This window comes from Barbus barbus, assembly GCF_936440315.1.
Source record: "Barbus barbus genome assembly, chromosome: 49".
NCBI classification, from domain to species: domain Eukaryota; kingdom Metazoa; phylum Chordata; class Actinopteri; order Cypriniformes; family Cyprinidae; genus Barbus; species Barbus barbus.
In genome coordinates this window covers 848,179-864,253 of record NC_136727.1, presented here as the reverse complement: position 1 = coordinate 864,253, position 16,075 = coordinate 848,179, and the positions used below count along the sequence as shown (strand labels likewise).

Below are 16,075 nucleotides of genomic sequence, written 5' to 3'. Positions count from 1 at the left end.
TTTTTGTTACATTATAGTTGAAATTAAACTTGATTTGAATTTTGTTCATTTTTATTGACACAATTAAGCTTAATTTTAATAGCGGTATGTTTCTATTGAAGCTAGCTTCCCTCAGAGAAACAATCACGATTAAAACATTTGAAAGATTTAGGAAGATTTCACAAAATTCTGTAAAGGTTTGATATGATTTTGTGTAAAACTTAGGCTAATTAGACTATAAAACGGACTATTATCGCAGGCTTATTGATTATCTTAGTAATACAATTGACGTAGCAACTTGCACTATAGTAAGCTAACAGATTAGCCTGCTAAACCAGCTAACATTGAGAGCAGGCTAATCAGCTTATTAACTAAAACTCAGTTGTAAACACGTTATATAGCTTAGCTGGCTAATTTGAGCAGGCTATGCTAGTGGATTAATTGTATTTAGCAAATAAGCTAACTGAACACAGACATATTGAATTAGCTTTGATTATATCTTACCTTTACATGAGTGCAGTCGTTCAGCACAGTCAGGATCACAACACACAGGGTAATTAAGTCACTTAATGTGTGTATTTAATATAAAAACGGAGTATTAGCTGACTTGCTAGGCTAGCAGCTAACTCATTAAAGAGACAAAAATGGTTCATAACTAGACAAAAATCAAACAAAACCCTCACATTGTGTTTTAAAATATGTTTTTATTAGCTGGCTGAGTACCACACAGACTTGAGAAACAAATGCTGGTACTATATATCTCTTTAAAATTCAAAACAGCTACTAATATTCTGTAAAAAACTGAAAACACAAGCGGTAAAAATGTACAGCTCTGTAAGATACAGCTGTCATATACAAAACACTGGAGTACATAGAGATGGAGACAATGACAGGTGGAGATAAAGTACAGTGATGGAAGACCAAAGACGTCAAACACATGGAGCCCGTCCTACGCTATATGTGCAAAATCACTAAAACATGGAACAAAATATTTTATACAGTCGTTTATACAGACGAGACAATCATTCATCTGTGGTACAGTTACAATAGTTTGGACCCAAACACATTCCAAGGATCCTGGGAGTCATGGAAACAGACGCAGGTATGTACAGGTGAGGCCGTTCAGAGCAGTGCTGCGGAAACTCTTCCATTCGTCCGTAATACTGATCCGTTTAAATAGGTGTTCTTCTTTGGCTGTTTGCGATTACTTGTATTTTCCTATATTAAGGTCAGTTTACGCCAAACAAAACGTCACAAATTAGAATATAAACAACGGAGACAGTCTTTTATTTCACAACTTTTGACGGATATGTGCTGACCATTAAGACTTGAGCTTTGGTTCCCGTTTTCATCAACTACATTTAGCTTTTCGTTCAACCTGACGATATTCGTTACACTCATTCGTTTAGGGTTTGGCGTGAAAGGACCTTCACCTCAAAAGTTCATTAAGACAGTATTTACATCTGATTTTTAAAATCAATATTTGGGATGATAATCACATTTTATTTAACTGTATATTTTAGAATTTTACATTATAAAATTTCTAAAAACGTTAAAATTACATATTCGCAAACTGTTTTTAATTACTTCGAATGTCTGTGTTTAACACGCGAGGTAAGGTTGTAATACATTTTGTGAATCCATCAGTGGGTGGAGCTTAGGATGAGAAGGCCACGCCCTCCCCGTCTTCCCGCCGCTTCTGAAACAAACAGATGAATACAACTGAACGATTCTATTATTATTAATCAGCAAATTTTGCATAGCTTTGTTTTTTTACGAACCTCGTCATCTTGGGCTTTTAGCGCTGAAGAGGAGGAGGAGGGGCCGTCATCACCATGGCAACCGTTGTGTTCCGCCTCCGTTTCTCTCTTTCCAGTCCCGCCCCCAACCGGCCAAAACAGACGCCCTGAAGGAAGTCAACATCAAACTTTGTTCGCAAACCAATGTAACGTAGTTCCCGTGCAAAAAAAACTACCTGGTTGTTGTGGGACGGCAAACTCGTGGCCGTGCTCCCCCGTCAGGTTGCTCTGGGTGGTGTAGGGCGATGTACGGTGGCCTGTAGAAGAGAAACGTAAAAAAAAAATTGCGCAAACGTTCATAAAACGTTATCGAATTAACCAAAGGACATGGACTCACTGAGGGCGTGTCGGTGTCTTGCGCTACGATGTTTCGCTCCGCTCGGTCCTGGCTGCTCTCTCCTGACCCCTGCTGGACACAAAGAGCATTAAAACTCACTGATTTTCCTTCAAACACACTTATTTGATCGGTTTCAAACACTCACGATGAGATGAAGTGCCGCTCTGCGTCCTCCGGCATGTAGGGGGCGCCGCTGCTCCTTGGGCTTCACTGACACCTACGACCTCCATGTGATTGGACGGAACAGTTGCGAGAAGACCTGATGGATGAATGAAAATAAAGGCCGTTCACACCAAGAACATTAACTACAGCGTGAATAACTAACGTGATTCTAATGATATTGTTCTGTTTATTATAAATACGCATTTGTCGCATGCCACTTTAAATGATTGAGCTCTTTAAAGCCAGATGGATTCTGATTGGCTGTCAATGTTTTTATCGTACATTAGCTCGAAAATATCATAATGAAAGTAATTCCAACAATATTGTTCTTCTGTGTCGTTATAGTTGGGTGTGGACTTGGCTATTATTTTATAGTTAAAGCCCTTTCAAACCAAGAACAACAAATGTATCAATAACTATAACAATAATAAAATAACTATATTAACGAATCATAAAATTCTGTTTATGTTTAATCATGCACTGCAGTTTTGTCGTCTACTTCTTTAAATGCTTGAGCTCTTCAAAGTCAGATGGATTCTGATTGGCTGTCAATCTTTTAATTGTACATCAACTGAAAAAAATAGTTTTGAAAGTGATTCCAACAATAACATTGCTTTGTGTTGTTATCGTAGCTATAATGACTATATTAGCTACTATAACTGTATTAGCGGACAATAATGTTCGGTTTATTATAAGCACGCTGCAGTTTAAATTCGGTGGATTCTGATTGGCTGTCAATGTTTTTATCGTTCATCAACTGAAAAAAATAGTTCTGAAAGCGGTTCCAACAATATCGTTTTCATTATAGTAGTGCATTGAACTCTGCTATTCTTTTAAATGTAGAATGATTTTTAAAACAGTATTTTTAAGAGCATGAAAGCGGTAAACTGGGCTAAACTCTTACTGAGTCCGCGGTATCTGGAGAGCTGCTGGTAGATCTGACGCATCCTCTCGATGTTCAGGCGGCTGGCCTCGGCGTGGTTCACCATGGGTTTGGGATAATCCACGCCGATCACGCATTTGGCGGCACGCTGCACCTCGTCCGGCGCGTTCCAGGGGTCGTAGATGAACTTGGCTGGAAAATCTTGGAGTATTGGTAAGTAACGTCTGGAATAAAAGGGAGAAATTAACCCACAGCGCCTCATCATAACCTCCACAAAACCAGAGCTCCGCCTCCGTACTGCTGCAGGGGATCATGGGTAACCCCGCCGCGGCCGGAAGCGCACACACACACAAACATACTCCCTCATATACTGAATACATGTGGCTAGCTGATTAGAAATAAAATGAACATATCAAAACAGGTAAAAAAAAAAAAATCCATAACGTCTTATAAACAAATAATGACAAAAAAATTTTTTTTACGTGACGTGCAAATTAGAGCATTATGGGAAAATGTTCAAGGTCTATAAAGTTCATCTATTAAATATAATGAAATGTACACTAATGACCTAATTACCAGTTTATAGTAAAACAAATTAAATTGTTTAATTAAATTTAACAAAAAATCAGCATGAAAAATTTTATGTATTAAAATCTATAATATATATATATATATATATATATATTTAATATTAATAATATAATAGTAATTAATTTACCAATACTATATAACTTTTATAGGTGACGATTGATTATTAATAACTAAAGTTTCTGGACACAAATCATATGTTCATGAATAATTCATACTGAAAAAATTAAATGTAATATTACAATCTATTACATGAATTAAAAATTAATATCAATGGTAATTTTATTTAACATTTTCAATAGGTGACATTTGACTTATTAATATCTAATGTTTAGGACATAACTCATTAAGCAATTCATACTGAAAAATAATTTGTATTACTAAAACAATATGATATTTATTTTTCGAATTAATAATATAATTACTATCATTTTAATAATGAATTTATCAACCAACATTTTACAGGCAACGTTTCATTAAATTATTAATATGTCATGTTTCTGGCTGTAACTCATACTAAAAAATATATGTATTATTAAAAATTATTAATATAAATTAATATAATTACCTATTAATTTCTATTTAATTTCATTTGGTACATTTTTTTCATAAATTATTATTTTAATTTAATATATGTTTATTGTTTGTATGATTTTACTTTTAAATAATATTTGTATTATGTATTATTCAAAAACTACAATATATTTCATTTAAAATGAAATATACAATTACTAAATTAATATAATAAATGTACCTATTTACATCTATAGGTGATATCTGATTATTAAAATGATGTCATTGTAAATGTAAAAAAAACTATATTATTTAAATATATATAATATAATCAATATTAATTATATACAAACTGAAATTAGCCATTACATTATTTACATATAAATTATAATAATAAAAATATTTAGACATTCCATTGTATTTTAAATGAGTTTTTGAATATTATATATATATATGTAATGTGCATTCACACTGGATCCAGATGAGGATGTGAAGCGAAGTGGTGCAGATACCCACCTGATGAAGTCTCCGTTGGGGTCGATCCTGCGTCCGAATCCCACGGGACAGTAGCAGTGGAAGAACTGCTGGAAGAAGGAGCTGCAGGAGTGGCAGAGCCAGCTACCGGCGTTCACGCTCCAGTCGGCGTCCAGCAGCAGCTCCTCGAACACCTGCGACACACCAGAGCATTAGCACGCATCAACCACACCGCACTTACCCAGCATGCTCTGGGGCCGTACCTTCATGCCCTCCTCCCAGCTGATCCAGAGATCTCCTCGCGTCAGGAAACAGGCCACGGCGTGCCGCGCCAGATGATGGATCCAGCCCTCCTGACGCAGCTGGGTCATAATGGCGTCGATCCACGGGAAGCCCGTCTTGGCCTCGGCCCACTTGGCCAGCGCCTCGGGGTTCCTGTCCCACGGGATGCGGATGCAGATGGGGTTTCCCTCCATGCGGTCGAAGCGCGGGTTGTTGCTGGCTGCCGTGTAGAAGAACTCCCTCCACAAGAGCTTGTCGTACAGAGAGATCGACGGGCTTCCACTCTTCACCTGCGACGGCACGGCATCATGAGATTATATTATATTATGTCACAATATAAGAAAATAGCATTTTTAAAAGCGTTTCAATTCGGATCTAAGAAAAAAGCGTTTTAAAAGTGCTAAGATTATGATCTATACATCACAATATAAGAAAATAGCATTTTAAGTGTTTCAATTATGATTTATATTATAAGAAAATATTATTTAAAATGCTTTTAAACCAGATATATTATACATTACATTTTTTAATCAGCAATATTACATTATACTTTATATAGTTTTTAATTAGCAATATTACATTATACTTTATATAGTTTTTAATTAGCAATATTACATTATACTTTAAATGTATTTATAATATAAAAATATAATAATATATAACATAATATAATTGGATTATATTTTAGATTCATTAGATGATACTTTAAATTAACTGATTAAATTACATTTCAGGTTAGTTTTGTAGGTATACCACAAATTTTACTTCAGTGTAATGATTAAAATGGATCAAATACATCACTGAAAAGGTATTAAAGGTCTTGCAGTGCCTCACCTTCTTGAAGAGTTCGGTGAGTTTGTAGTAGAACAGGCGGCAGGACAGGCAGCCGAAGCGCAGGTACGGGCTCAAGCCCAGTGGACTGGCCAGCAGTGGACTGGAGTTCATCTTCGGACGCTCAAAGTTCTCCTGCCACACCTGGAAAACAGCAGCGCACGCCTCAGACACGCCTGATCACGTGACCACAGCTGGAGCCACGTGTGTGTGTGTGTGTGTGTGTGTCGTACCGCGGTAGAGTCGGGTCCGAGGTGTCGCTCCAGCCGCATCAGTGCCTCTGATTCTCCTCCAGGCCAAACAGCAGGAGTCAAAGACTCCGTGTCGAACCCTGAACACAATCACACCCATAATTAGGGCTGGGTATCATTTGAAATTGATCAATTCCGATTCTGCTTGGCGATTCCTAGTTTCGATTCCAATAAAGTAAAAAAAACAAAAACTTTTAGATGTCAAATATTTTTATTCTGTGTCTTTTAAGAAGCATTCTGTTGCAGCTGAATAACATTTCAAAATTCTGCAGCCCACTATGGTGGCCGAGAGAGCTCAAAGGAAAAAAACACCTGCAAATTAAGGATACATCTTCATCAGTTTGACAACACACATGCTGTAAATGCTCACAAGACAAACAAATAAAGAAACGCGCTGCAAATATAGGCACAGACCATATCGGAAATGTTTAAAGGAACAGCAAAGTGACAAACACGGCTGAGACATATTTATCAGTGTTTGCTCTGAAAGGTGAGATTTCTGTTTATTTATAATTCATTAATAATTACATTAAATATATAAAAAATAAATAAAACTAAAAAAAGGTTGCTATAGTTAAACCAAGGTAACCATGCATAAATTAGCCATGGATTTGCTACACTAAACATATCTGAACCATGGTATTTGTACAACTACGTCAACAAAACATGGATAATGTTCATTTTGTTGAGGTAATTTTGTTGTGGTCTTTGCTACTTGTGCATTTTTTGTATTTGGTTGTGTTGCGAGTATTTTCAGCACATGTGCCGTCAAACCGATGAAGATATTTTCTTAATTTGCACAAAAGCAGTCATCAGTAGCACAGGTATATCTGTATCAAAATCAAATCACTTTTATTGTCACATCACCACAGCACGTGTGCCTTCGTGAGTGAAATTCTTGAGAGCGTGCTCCAGACACTGCAAAAACAATTTACATATAGACATTACCATACATACGTACAGACTTATACAGATGACAATGTGTAATATACACATACATATACTCAGTACACACAGTGTACTATTAGACAGACATACAGTTACCGATACACATTATACACAGTATGTAGTACACATTCTACGTTATATACACACAGTAATATGCGAAGATGCAGCAGATTATATATAAACCGGATGTGCAAATGTCATGGATGTGCATTGGATGGTATCCGGTGCTGGCAAAAAGATTGTTGTATTTGTGCAGTAGTGTACTGGTAGTCCAGTTTGAACTGTGTGGAATTAAAGTGCAGTGCGTGGTATATTGTAAAGTGGGAGTGTGCTGTAGGGTGTATTAGTTCTGACTGTTCATTAGCCTGATAGCCTGAGGAAAAAAGCTATCCCTCAGTCGGCTAGTGCGGGATCGGATGCTGCGGAGACGTCTTCCTGAGGGCAGCAGAGAGATCAGTCTGTGGGACGGGTGGCTGGAGTCATTGATGATCCTCCGGGCTTTCTTTATACATCGCCTGGTGTAGATGTCCTGGAGGGAGGGAAGCTCACCTCCAACAATGTGACGGGCAGTTCGCACGACCCTTTGCAGAGCTTTGCGGTTGCCAGCGGTGCTGTTTCCAAACCAGGCGGTGATGCAGCCTGTCAGGATGCTCTCCACAGTGCAGGTGTAGAATGATCTGAGGATGCTGGGGTTCATTCCAAACTTCCTCAGCCGTCTCAGGAAGAAGAGGCGTTGGTGTGTCTTCTTCAGCACTGCATCTGTGTGAGCGGACCATGTGAGATCCTCAGTGATGTGAACACCGAGGAATTTGAAACTGTTTACTCGCTCCACAGGTGTCATGTCGATGGTGATGGGTGTGTGTTCTCTGCTCTGTCTCCTGAAGTCCACCACCAGCTCCTTGGTCTTGTCGATGTTGAGTGAGAGGTGGTTCTCTTGACACCATTTAGTCAGGGTTCTCACCTCCTCTCTGTAGGCCGTCTCATCAAGGTAGGCCGTCTCATGAAGGTAGGCCGTATCAATAGACAACAATACATTGTATGGATCAAAATTATACATTTCTCTTTTATGACAAAAATCATTAGGATATTAAGATCATGCTCCATGAAGATATTTAGTAAATTTCCTACCGTAAATATATCAAAACTTCATTTTTGATTAGTAATATGCATTGCTAAGAACTTCATTTGAGCAACTTTAAAGGAGATTTTCTCAATATTTAGATTTTTTTTGCACCCTCAGATTCCAGATTTTCAATAGTTGTATCAATTTAAAAAAACTGACCCTTATGACTGGCTTTGTGGACCAGGTTCACATATGTAAATCACATTAAAATGCGAACGCAGGAATTGTTAAGTGGAATTGAACTTCACGTGTCTCTGATATTTGCAACCGGTTCTAAACTGGAACCGGTTCTCGATACCCAACCCTACCCATGATTCACCTCTCAAATCACACTGATCTATCGGTGTGTGTGTGTGTGTGTGTGTGTTACCCAGCTCGTCCAGCAGGGGCACTCCGTATCTCTCTCTGTGGTTTTCGCTGACGGGCGTCACACAGTTTCCCAGCAGCTCTCGGGTCAGCGGCTCCAGCGGAGGCTCCGGCGGCTCCATGCTGCTCACCAGCGTCTGGAAGCGTTTGTAGGTCAGCGGCGGCTGACCGCTGTTCAGCTCCACGATCCTGAGACACAATCACACCACAGATTCAATTCTGATTCACTGACGCAAATCATGCAATTGATTCACTCATTCAAATGATCATTGAAAGCATTGATCAACAGCATTCCCAAAAGAATATGAACACACACTCACTCACATAAAACTTATCAGATATAACATATACATTTTCAGATAAATTTAATTACAAAGCATCATTCTAAAGTTTAAATGAGACAATTTAAAACTTTTATCTATCTATATTTATCCATCTATCTCTCTCTAAATCTATAATATTTTTATTTAAATGAACAAAAAATAAAAAGAGAAAAATTAAGATATATTTAAATTAAGGTTGAGGTTTTTTAATTAATGTATATTATAAACATTTATGTTTATTTATTAAATTAAATGTATTATAAACTATATTTGAATATAAAGTTTAAATTAGATATATTTTTATATAAAAAATATTATTCGACAAGTGTCTAAATTGGATATGCAAAATGAGATTAAGTGCATTTTTAAAGTTACTTTATATTCTAAACTATTTTAATATAATTTTTAAATGTATTTATAATTAGTTATACTCTAAAAAACTTAAAATAAAATTAAGTTACATTCTTAATGCATACATTATATATTAATTAAATTATATTTTAAGTGAGGTTTTAAAGTTAACAATATTATCAATTAAATTACGGTAAATTATTTTAAACGGGTCTTTGTAGGTCGGATATATTATTAATTATCTGTTGAGTTCTCTAAGTGAGATACATTGCAAATTATTTAAAATTTGTATTTAGAATCTAGAATTTGATTGAACACCACATTGAAAATGTCTATATATTAACCATTTTATTATTAAAAAAAAGTTAAATATTATATTAGCAGATTATAGTTTGTGTAAATATGATCTGTTCTCACCGGTCCAGATCGTAGAGCGTGTGCGAGATCTTCGTGATCACCTCCACTCCCGCTTCAGACGCCAGCTTCTTTATAGCCGCGTCTCGCTCTTTCCCAAACGGCTCCGAGTCGCATTCGAACGTCAGACGGGACACCTTCCACTCCTGCCGACCAATCAGACGAGTGTTAGTGTGATCACGTGACCCAAGCGCTTCGCGACTGTATAACTCACGTCGTTACCTTGAAGAGGCGTGGAAAGATGTTGGCCGGCTGACCGCGGATGACGAACAGGCAGGAGTTGAGTTTGCGAAGACTGGAGTCCAGATCCTCCAGACACTGCAGAAGAAACCTGAGACACACACACACACACACACACACACACCTGTGAGCCCTACATAGATACAGCAAGCCTTCAAAACAGCCTTCAAGTATTATGTGTCTATATTGTCCACCAAGGAAGACGATGAAGATGAAGGTAATCCACAAAAATGACTTTAATAATAATAATCCACACGGTATAGGAAAGGTAAGGACTTCGGGAAACATAAACACATGTGACTCTTTACAATAACCAACAGTAAACTGAACCAAAAGGAGACTTTAAATAGGGCAGCTGACGAGGAGCTAATAATGACTAACGAGCAAATGAACTAACGAGCTTAAACCAAACAGGAACAGGCAGATGTAACAGAAAAAGATATAACCCTAACATTATGATAACAACATTAGATTAAAATAACCTTAATGTATTTATTCAATATTCATTTTATTTAATAATAATATTGAATACTACTAATAGTAATTTATTCATACTACTACCACTATTGCTAATAACAACATTAATATAACTTATTTTTTATTACAACAATGACACATGCAAACAAAGAGCGTTCAGTGCGAGGTCGCTCTGGTGAACGCTAACAGGTTAATGCATTCAAAATATAAATAGTGTTCTTGATAATAATAATAAAATAAATACAGCCTTCAAGTATTATAACAACAACAACAAACTTAAAACAGCATTTATGTATTAATTTATCAATAATAATAATAGTACTAATAATACTTCTAATTTTTTTTACAATTTGTTTATTTAATATAAAATAATAAATTATTATTCATTATTTTTACTGTATTGTGTTAATAATAAAACCGCTTTCAAGCATTATTAATAATAATTTATTATTCATCTTTAAGTGTTATTAAGTTATTGTTATTATTCACTTGAGAGTGCTGATGTATTAAGTAATAGTGTGGTGTTTGCCGTCTCTCTGTCTGACCCACTGCACAGCCGCACATGACCGCCCCCCCCCCCCTCTCTCTCTCCCCCCCCCCCCTCTCTGTCTCCCTCTCTCTCTCTCCCCCTCTCTCTCCCCCCCCCCCCCTCTCTCTGTCTCCCTCTCTCTCTCTCCCCCTCCCCCCCCCTCTCTCTGTCTCCCTCTCTCTCTCTCCCCCTCTCTCTCTCTCTCTCTCCCCCTTTCTCGCTCTCCCTCCCTCCCTCTCTGTCAGGAACACGGTGTTCCCGTCTCTTTCGTAACTGATCTCTGTGTGTTTCAGGAACGCAGTCAGACTCGCAACAGAGCTGCAGAAACTGGGTCATCGCCGGGGAAACACGTGACAACAGCAGAGGTGTTAGTGAGGCCAGCAGGGCATTCATTCGTCATTCATTCATTCAACATCAAATACCAGATCTCTGACGCACAGAGACTGAGACCAGACAGAAACCGGACTGAGACCAGCCCGATCCCAGACCAGATCCTGACGCACAGAGACTAAGACCAGACCAGACTGAGACCGGACTGACACCAGACCAGAACAAGACTGAGACCAGACCAGACCAGAACAAAACTAAGACCAGGCCGAGACCAAACCGACTGAGACCAGACCAGACAGAAACCAGACGGAGACTGAGACCAGACAGAAACCAGACTGAGACCAGACAGAAATCAGATGGAGGCTGAGACCAGACAGAAACCAGACTGAGGCCAGACAGAAACCAGACGGAGACTGAGACCAGACAGAAACCAGACTGAGGCCAGAAAGAAACCAGACTGAGGCCAGACCGAGACCATCGACCTCAGAAAACCAGCAGACGCGAGTTACTGAGAGCAGGATTCAATCTGAGTTTAGACTCGACGACAAACACACGCACAGATGGATAATTAAACAAACACGCAACACATACGATCAAACTAAACACACACAACACCTCAGAAATTACACACACACCAGCAGCACATCACACTATGTGTGGTCATAACCAATACAAATATATCATTTAATGCACAATATTTCTTGAAAACAACTTCTGGGTGTCGTTCTTCAAATATTTATGATTATGATTTATATATTTATGATTAGCCCATTAAATTTAAATAGCTTTCAGGTATTATTTAACAAGTTAATAATAATAATATTATACCTACAAATATTATGCTATTTTAATGTATTAAAAATTTGAATATGGAATACTTAAAAGTTGTTTTAGTTTAATGTAATTTAATAATATTAAATTTTTATACATATTTATTTATATTTTTATAGATTATGCTTTACATTAATAATTTTATTGACATAATTTATTATTATAGTATTTTTAAATAAAGCCATGCTTTGAGAAATAAATATAATACTGTGCGTTATTAATTTTTGTAAATATATTATTTGATAAATCATATGTTTAATGTTATTAATAAATAATAAATCCATAATTGAATGAAATGCTGTAGTTGTAGTGTTGTACAGTGAAGCACAGTGTGTGTGTGTGTGTGTGTGTGTGACAGCGGTCATGTGAGAGTCTCTCACCTCCAGCGGTTGATGCCGCGGTTGGAGGCCCCGGCGAACCAGGGGTCCAGGAAGTAAACGCAGCGCAGCGTCTGGGAGCCCCTGGCGGCCTCCAGCAGAGCCGGGTTATCATGCAGACGCAGACCCTTCCGGAACCAGTGGATGGAGTTGATCGGCATGATGCTGCGCAGCCTGAGACACACACAGCCATGACTATCAACAACACGCTATAATAAACACTTCATTCATTCATGTACTACGAGGAATTATAATAGAACGCTGTTTGCATTTAAAAATAATCAGTGACTACTTTTAATAATAATAATAATTATTATTAGACAATATTCAACTTTAAGTTATTTTTATATAATATTAAATATACTTAGATGCACTGTGTTTTAATATAACATGAATAATTCTTACTTTTTATGTAACAAAATGACAGAGTGACTATAAAGCAGCTCATTAGCTGTGACTTTAGCGCATTAAATTACATTTTTAATGCCGCCACTAATATTAATCATAAACTTAAAGCATTATCTCTTATATCTTAAAATTGAAATATATACACGCCTATATAATTCATAAAATTACCAGTAATGCCTATTATATTTTTTGATATATTATTACACTTTAGATTTATTATTATATTGGCTTATTAACATTTAATTAATAAATGCTAGTAACTTGCTAATCATGCTAGCGATATGCTAGTCATGCTAGCCACATGCTAATCACTTGCTAATCTTGATAGCAACATGCTAATCATGTTAGAGTCATGCTAGTAACTAACTAATGCTAACAACATGCTAGTAACGTGCTAATCATGCTAGCGATATGCTAGTCATGCTAACAACATGCTAGTAACGTGCTAATCATGCTAGCGATATGCTAATCTTGTTAACAAACATGCTAGTATCATGTTAATCATGTTAGTCATGCTAGCAACATGCTAATCCCTTGCTAATCTTGCTAACACACATGCTAGTATCATGTTAGTCATGCTAGTAACTAACTAATGTTAACAACATGCTAGTAACGTGCTAATCATGCAAGCGATATGCTAGTCACTTTGCTAGCAACACGCTAGTAATGTGCTAATCATGCTAGCAACATACTAGCAACATGCTAATCACTTGCTAACAACATGCTAGAAACATGTTAGCAACATGCTAGTCACTTGCTAATCATGTTAGCAACATACTAGCAACCATAGACATATATAGACGTCCTATTCGACTGCTCCAGGCACGTAGATGCGGCCGCCATCTTGGAACGGTATTTTTGACGTCATTCACCATACTGTAGGTTCGCAGAGAGCTGTTGAGCCGTTCTGCGCAGGATTGTAGTATCTTTCGAATATTCAGTAATTACTATGGTGAATGACGTCAAGTTCACCGCTGCAATATGGCGGACGGCTTACGTATAGCGGCCCATAGAAACAGTCGCTAATGAGGTATCTAGTATATCTATGCTAGCAACATCCTAGGGGGAAGTCGTGGCCTAATGGTTAGAGAGTCGGACTCGTAATCGAAAGGTTGTGGGTTTGAGTCTCGGGCCGGCAGGGATTGTAGGTGGGGGGAGTGAATGTCCAGCGCTCTCTCCACCCTCAATACCACGACTGAGGTGCCCTTGAGCAAGGCACCGAACCCCCAATTGCTCCCCGGGCGCCGCAGCATGGCTGCTCCGGGTGTGTGTTCACGGTGTGTGTGTGTGTGTGTGCATTTGTTCACTACTCACTGCTGTGTGTGTGTGCACTTGGATGGGTTAAACGCAGAGCACCAATTTCGAGTATGGGTCACCATACTTGACAATACGTCACGACTTCACGACTTTACTAGTAACATGCTAATCATGCTAGAAACATGCTAGTCACTTGCTAATCGTTTTAGCAACATGCTAGTAACATCCTAGTAACATGCTAATTACGCTATTAACGTGCTAGTCATGCTAGCAACACGCTAATCATGCTAGAAACATGATATCAACATCTATCAAATCTAAATTTACAAACTTCAGGCTTTTACAACTGCTTTAAACTCTCAGGCTTTCTCAAGCTAACAAAGTTTATTATCTAGTTTAATATATTATTACACTTTAGATTTATTATTATATTATATTGGCTTATTAACATTTACATTTTAATAATTAAAATCAAGTATTATTATTAATAACATTACTAATTTCATGTGTTATTTAATAATAATTGAATGTATTATTATTATTTATAATACTTAAATGCTATTTTAAATGAATTAGTATTAATAATAATGATAGTGTTACTAAAAATAATATAACATTAATATTTAACTTTATATAAAGCGGCATATTTATATATTATAATATTTTATATGTTACTCGATTTTAGATTTTTTAATTATAGTAATATAACAAAAACTGCAACATTGTTTCACTTCATTTAGTTTTTATGTAACAAACCGGCATAAGAACCATAGCTCGTTAGTTTCATGAGTTTATACAATAAAACTATATTTTTAATAAAAGATGAAGCCCTCTGCACACATTATCACCAGTTTTACACATAATTTTGAATGTTTAATAACTTGAGCCTCAATCCTGAATCTGGGTCATTACAGTAAGTGTCGCTTACGTCACAAAATGCCATAAAAAACGCAATAAATTAACAAAAAGTGTAGTAATATGTTAGGTTATCGTGTTGTTAATGAACTGGGGCACGGATTCGCTCTTTATGTAACCCGTTTGTCTGTTTATATTGCATTAATACAGGAGTTTGTGAAGGCCACTCACCTGAGGAGTTATTAAAGAGGAGATGAGTTTATGAGAGTCCTGATGATCAAATCATCTCAGAGTTCAGAACCACTGCAGACCACCGAAGACCAGCAGCTCCACAGAACCGGGCCAACACAGAGACGGTTTACATAACGCTCCAGCGCTCTGCGCATGCGCCGACACATACAGACCCGGCGAGAGCACAGAGCCGGCACACTAGACTCTCATACAGCTTCTTTTGTAACGTTTTAAGCCTTCTAAAAATAGTTTTGCGGGTCTAAATCTCTAAGTATTCATGTTAAGTAACTATTAGCTAAATTGCGTATGAAAAGGCTGTACGATAATTATTTTATATAGCGCATTTAAACCGAAGCGCTCCATCTATAGTCCCAGCTCTATGCTGGCTGCGTGCCGCCTCGATAACTCACGCCGCTCGTGTCCCACATATGGAGGCCGCTCATTGGTCCGCGCCGGAGTGACGTCAAACAATCCCTCTCACGTTTATGCGGCGTGGATGAAAAGAGCTTTGCGCGTAGTTTTGAATCTTTTTGAACGTTTAATACCGTTTCGTGTGATTTAAAAATGCGATCCTGCCGTGCCTTTATCATTTATGTCCGCTAGTAATGCTGTTATAGCCGATTTTCCGAACACTCCTTACCCCGCCTTAATAGCTCATCCGCCGTCTGATTGGTCGCGTCCTCAGACACCCGGATGATCACGGTCACGACTCCATTGGACACCATGTTGGATCTGAGGTCGCGGTTTCAGTACAGCCCTGGAAAAGACCGTAGAACAGCAGGAAACTGTGCGAATGTTGCGTTCAATGCAGCTGGTGCCGTTTTTTTTCTCGTAGCAGTCCTATTTATGATGTAATTTTACATTATAAGTCAAATAAACATGGGTTCTTATACATATTAAATTATAGGATAATTAT

The 16,075-nt window shown here is 37.6% G+C and overlaps 1 protein-coding gene across 4 annotated transcripts; it reads right to left on the bottom strand.

The window, feature by feature from the left end:
* Window positions 1–663: 663 nt before the first annotated feature.
* Window positions 664–15,840, bottom strand: LOC306867217 (cryptochrome-1-like). 4 transcript variants are annotated; one of them, XM_079412807.1, is made up of 15 exons: window positions 15,160–15,840; window positions 12,412–12,582; window positions 9,847–9,955; window positions 9,628–9,770; window positions 8,541–8,725; window positions 6,082–6,179; window positions 5,852–5,992; window positions 4,999–5,307; window positions 4,778–4,929; window positions 3,182–3,384; window positions 2,261–2,374; window positions 2,116–2,184; window positions 1,955–2,035; window positions 1,761–1,885; window positions 664–1,678 (listed from the first exon to the last, which is right to left on the bottom strand). In XM_079412807.1, exons 2-15 carry the CDS (start codon window positions 12,567–12,569, stop codon window positions 1,637–1,639), a joined length of 1,929 nt encoding a protein of 642 aa, XP_079268933.1. In that variant the 5' UTR covers window positions 12,570–12,582; window positions 15,160–15,840; the 3' UTR covers window positions 664–1,636. The 4 variants fall into 4 exon arrangements, with proteins under 4 accessions (XP_079268933.1, XP_079268932.1, XP_079268934.1 ...); XM_079412806.1 differs by having other exon boundaries at window positions 2,116–2,187; window positions 15,160–15,578; XM_079412808.1 differs by having other exon boundaries at window positions 664–1,675; window positions 2,116–2,187; window positions 15,160–15,299.
* Window positions 15,841–16,075: the final 235 nt, after the last annotated feature.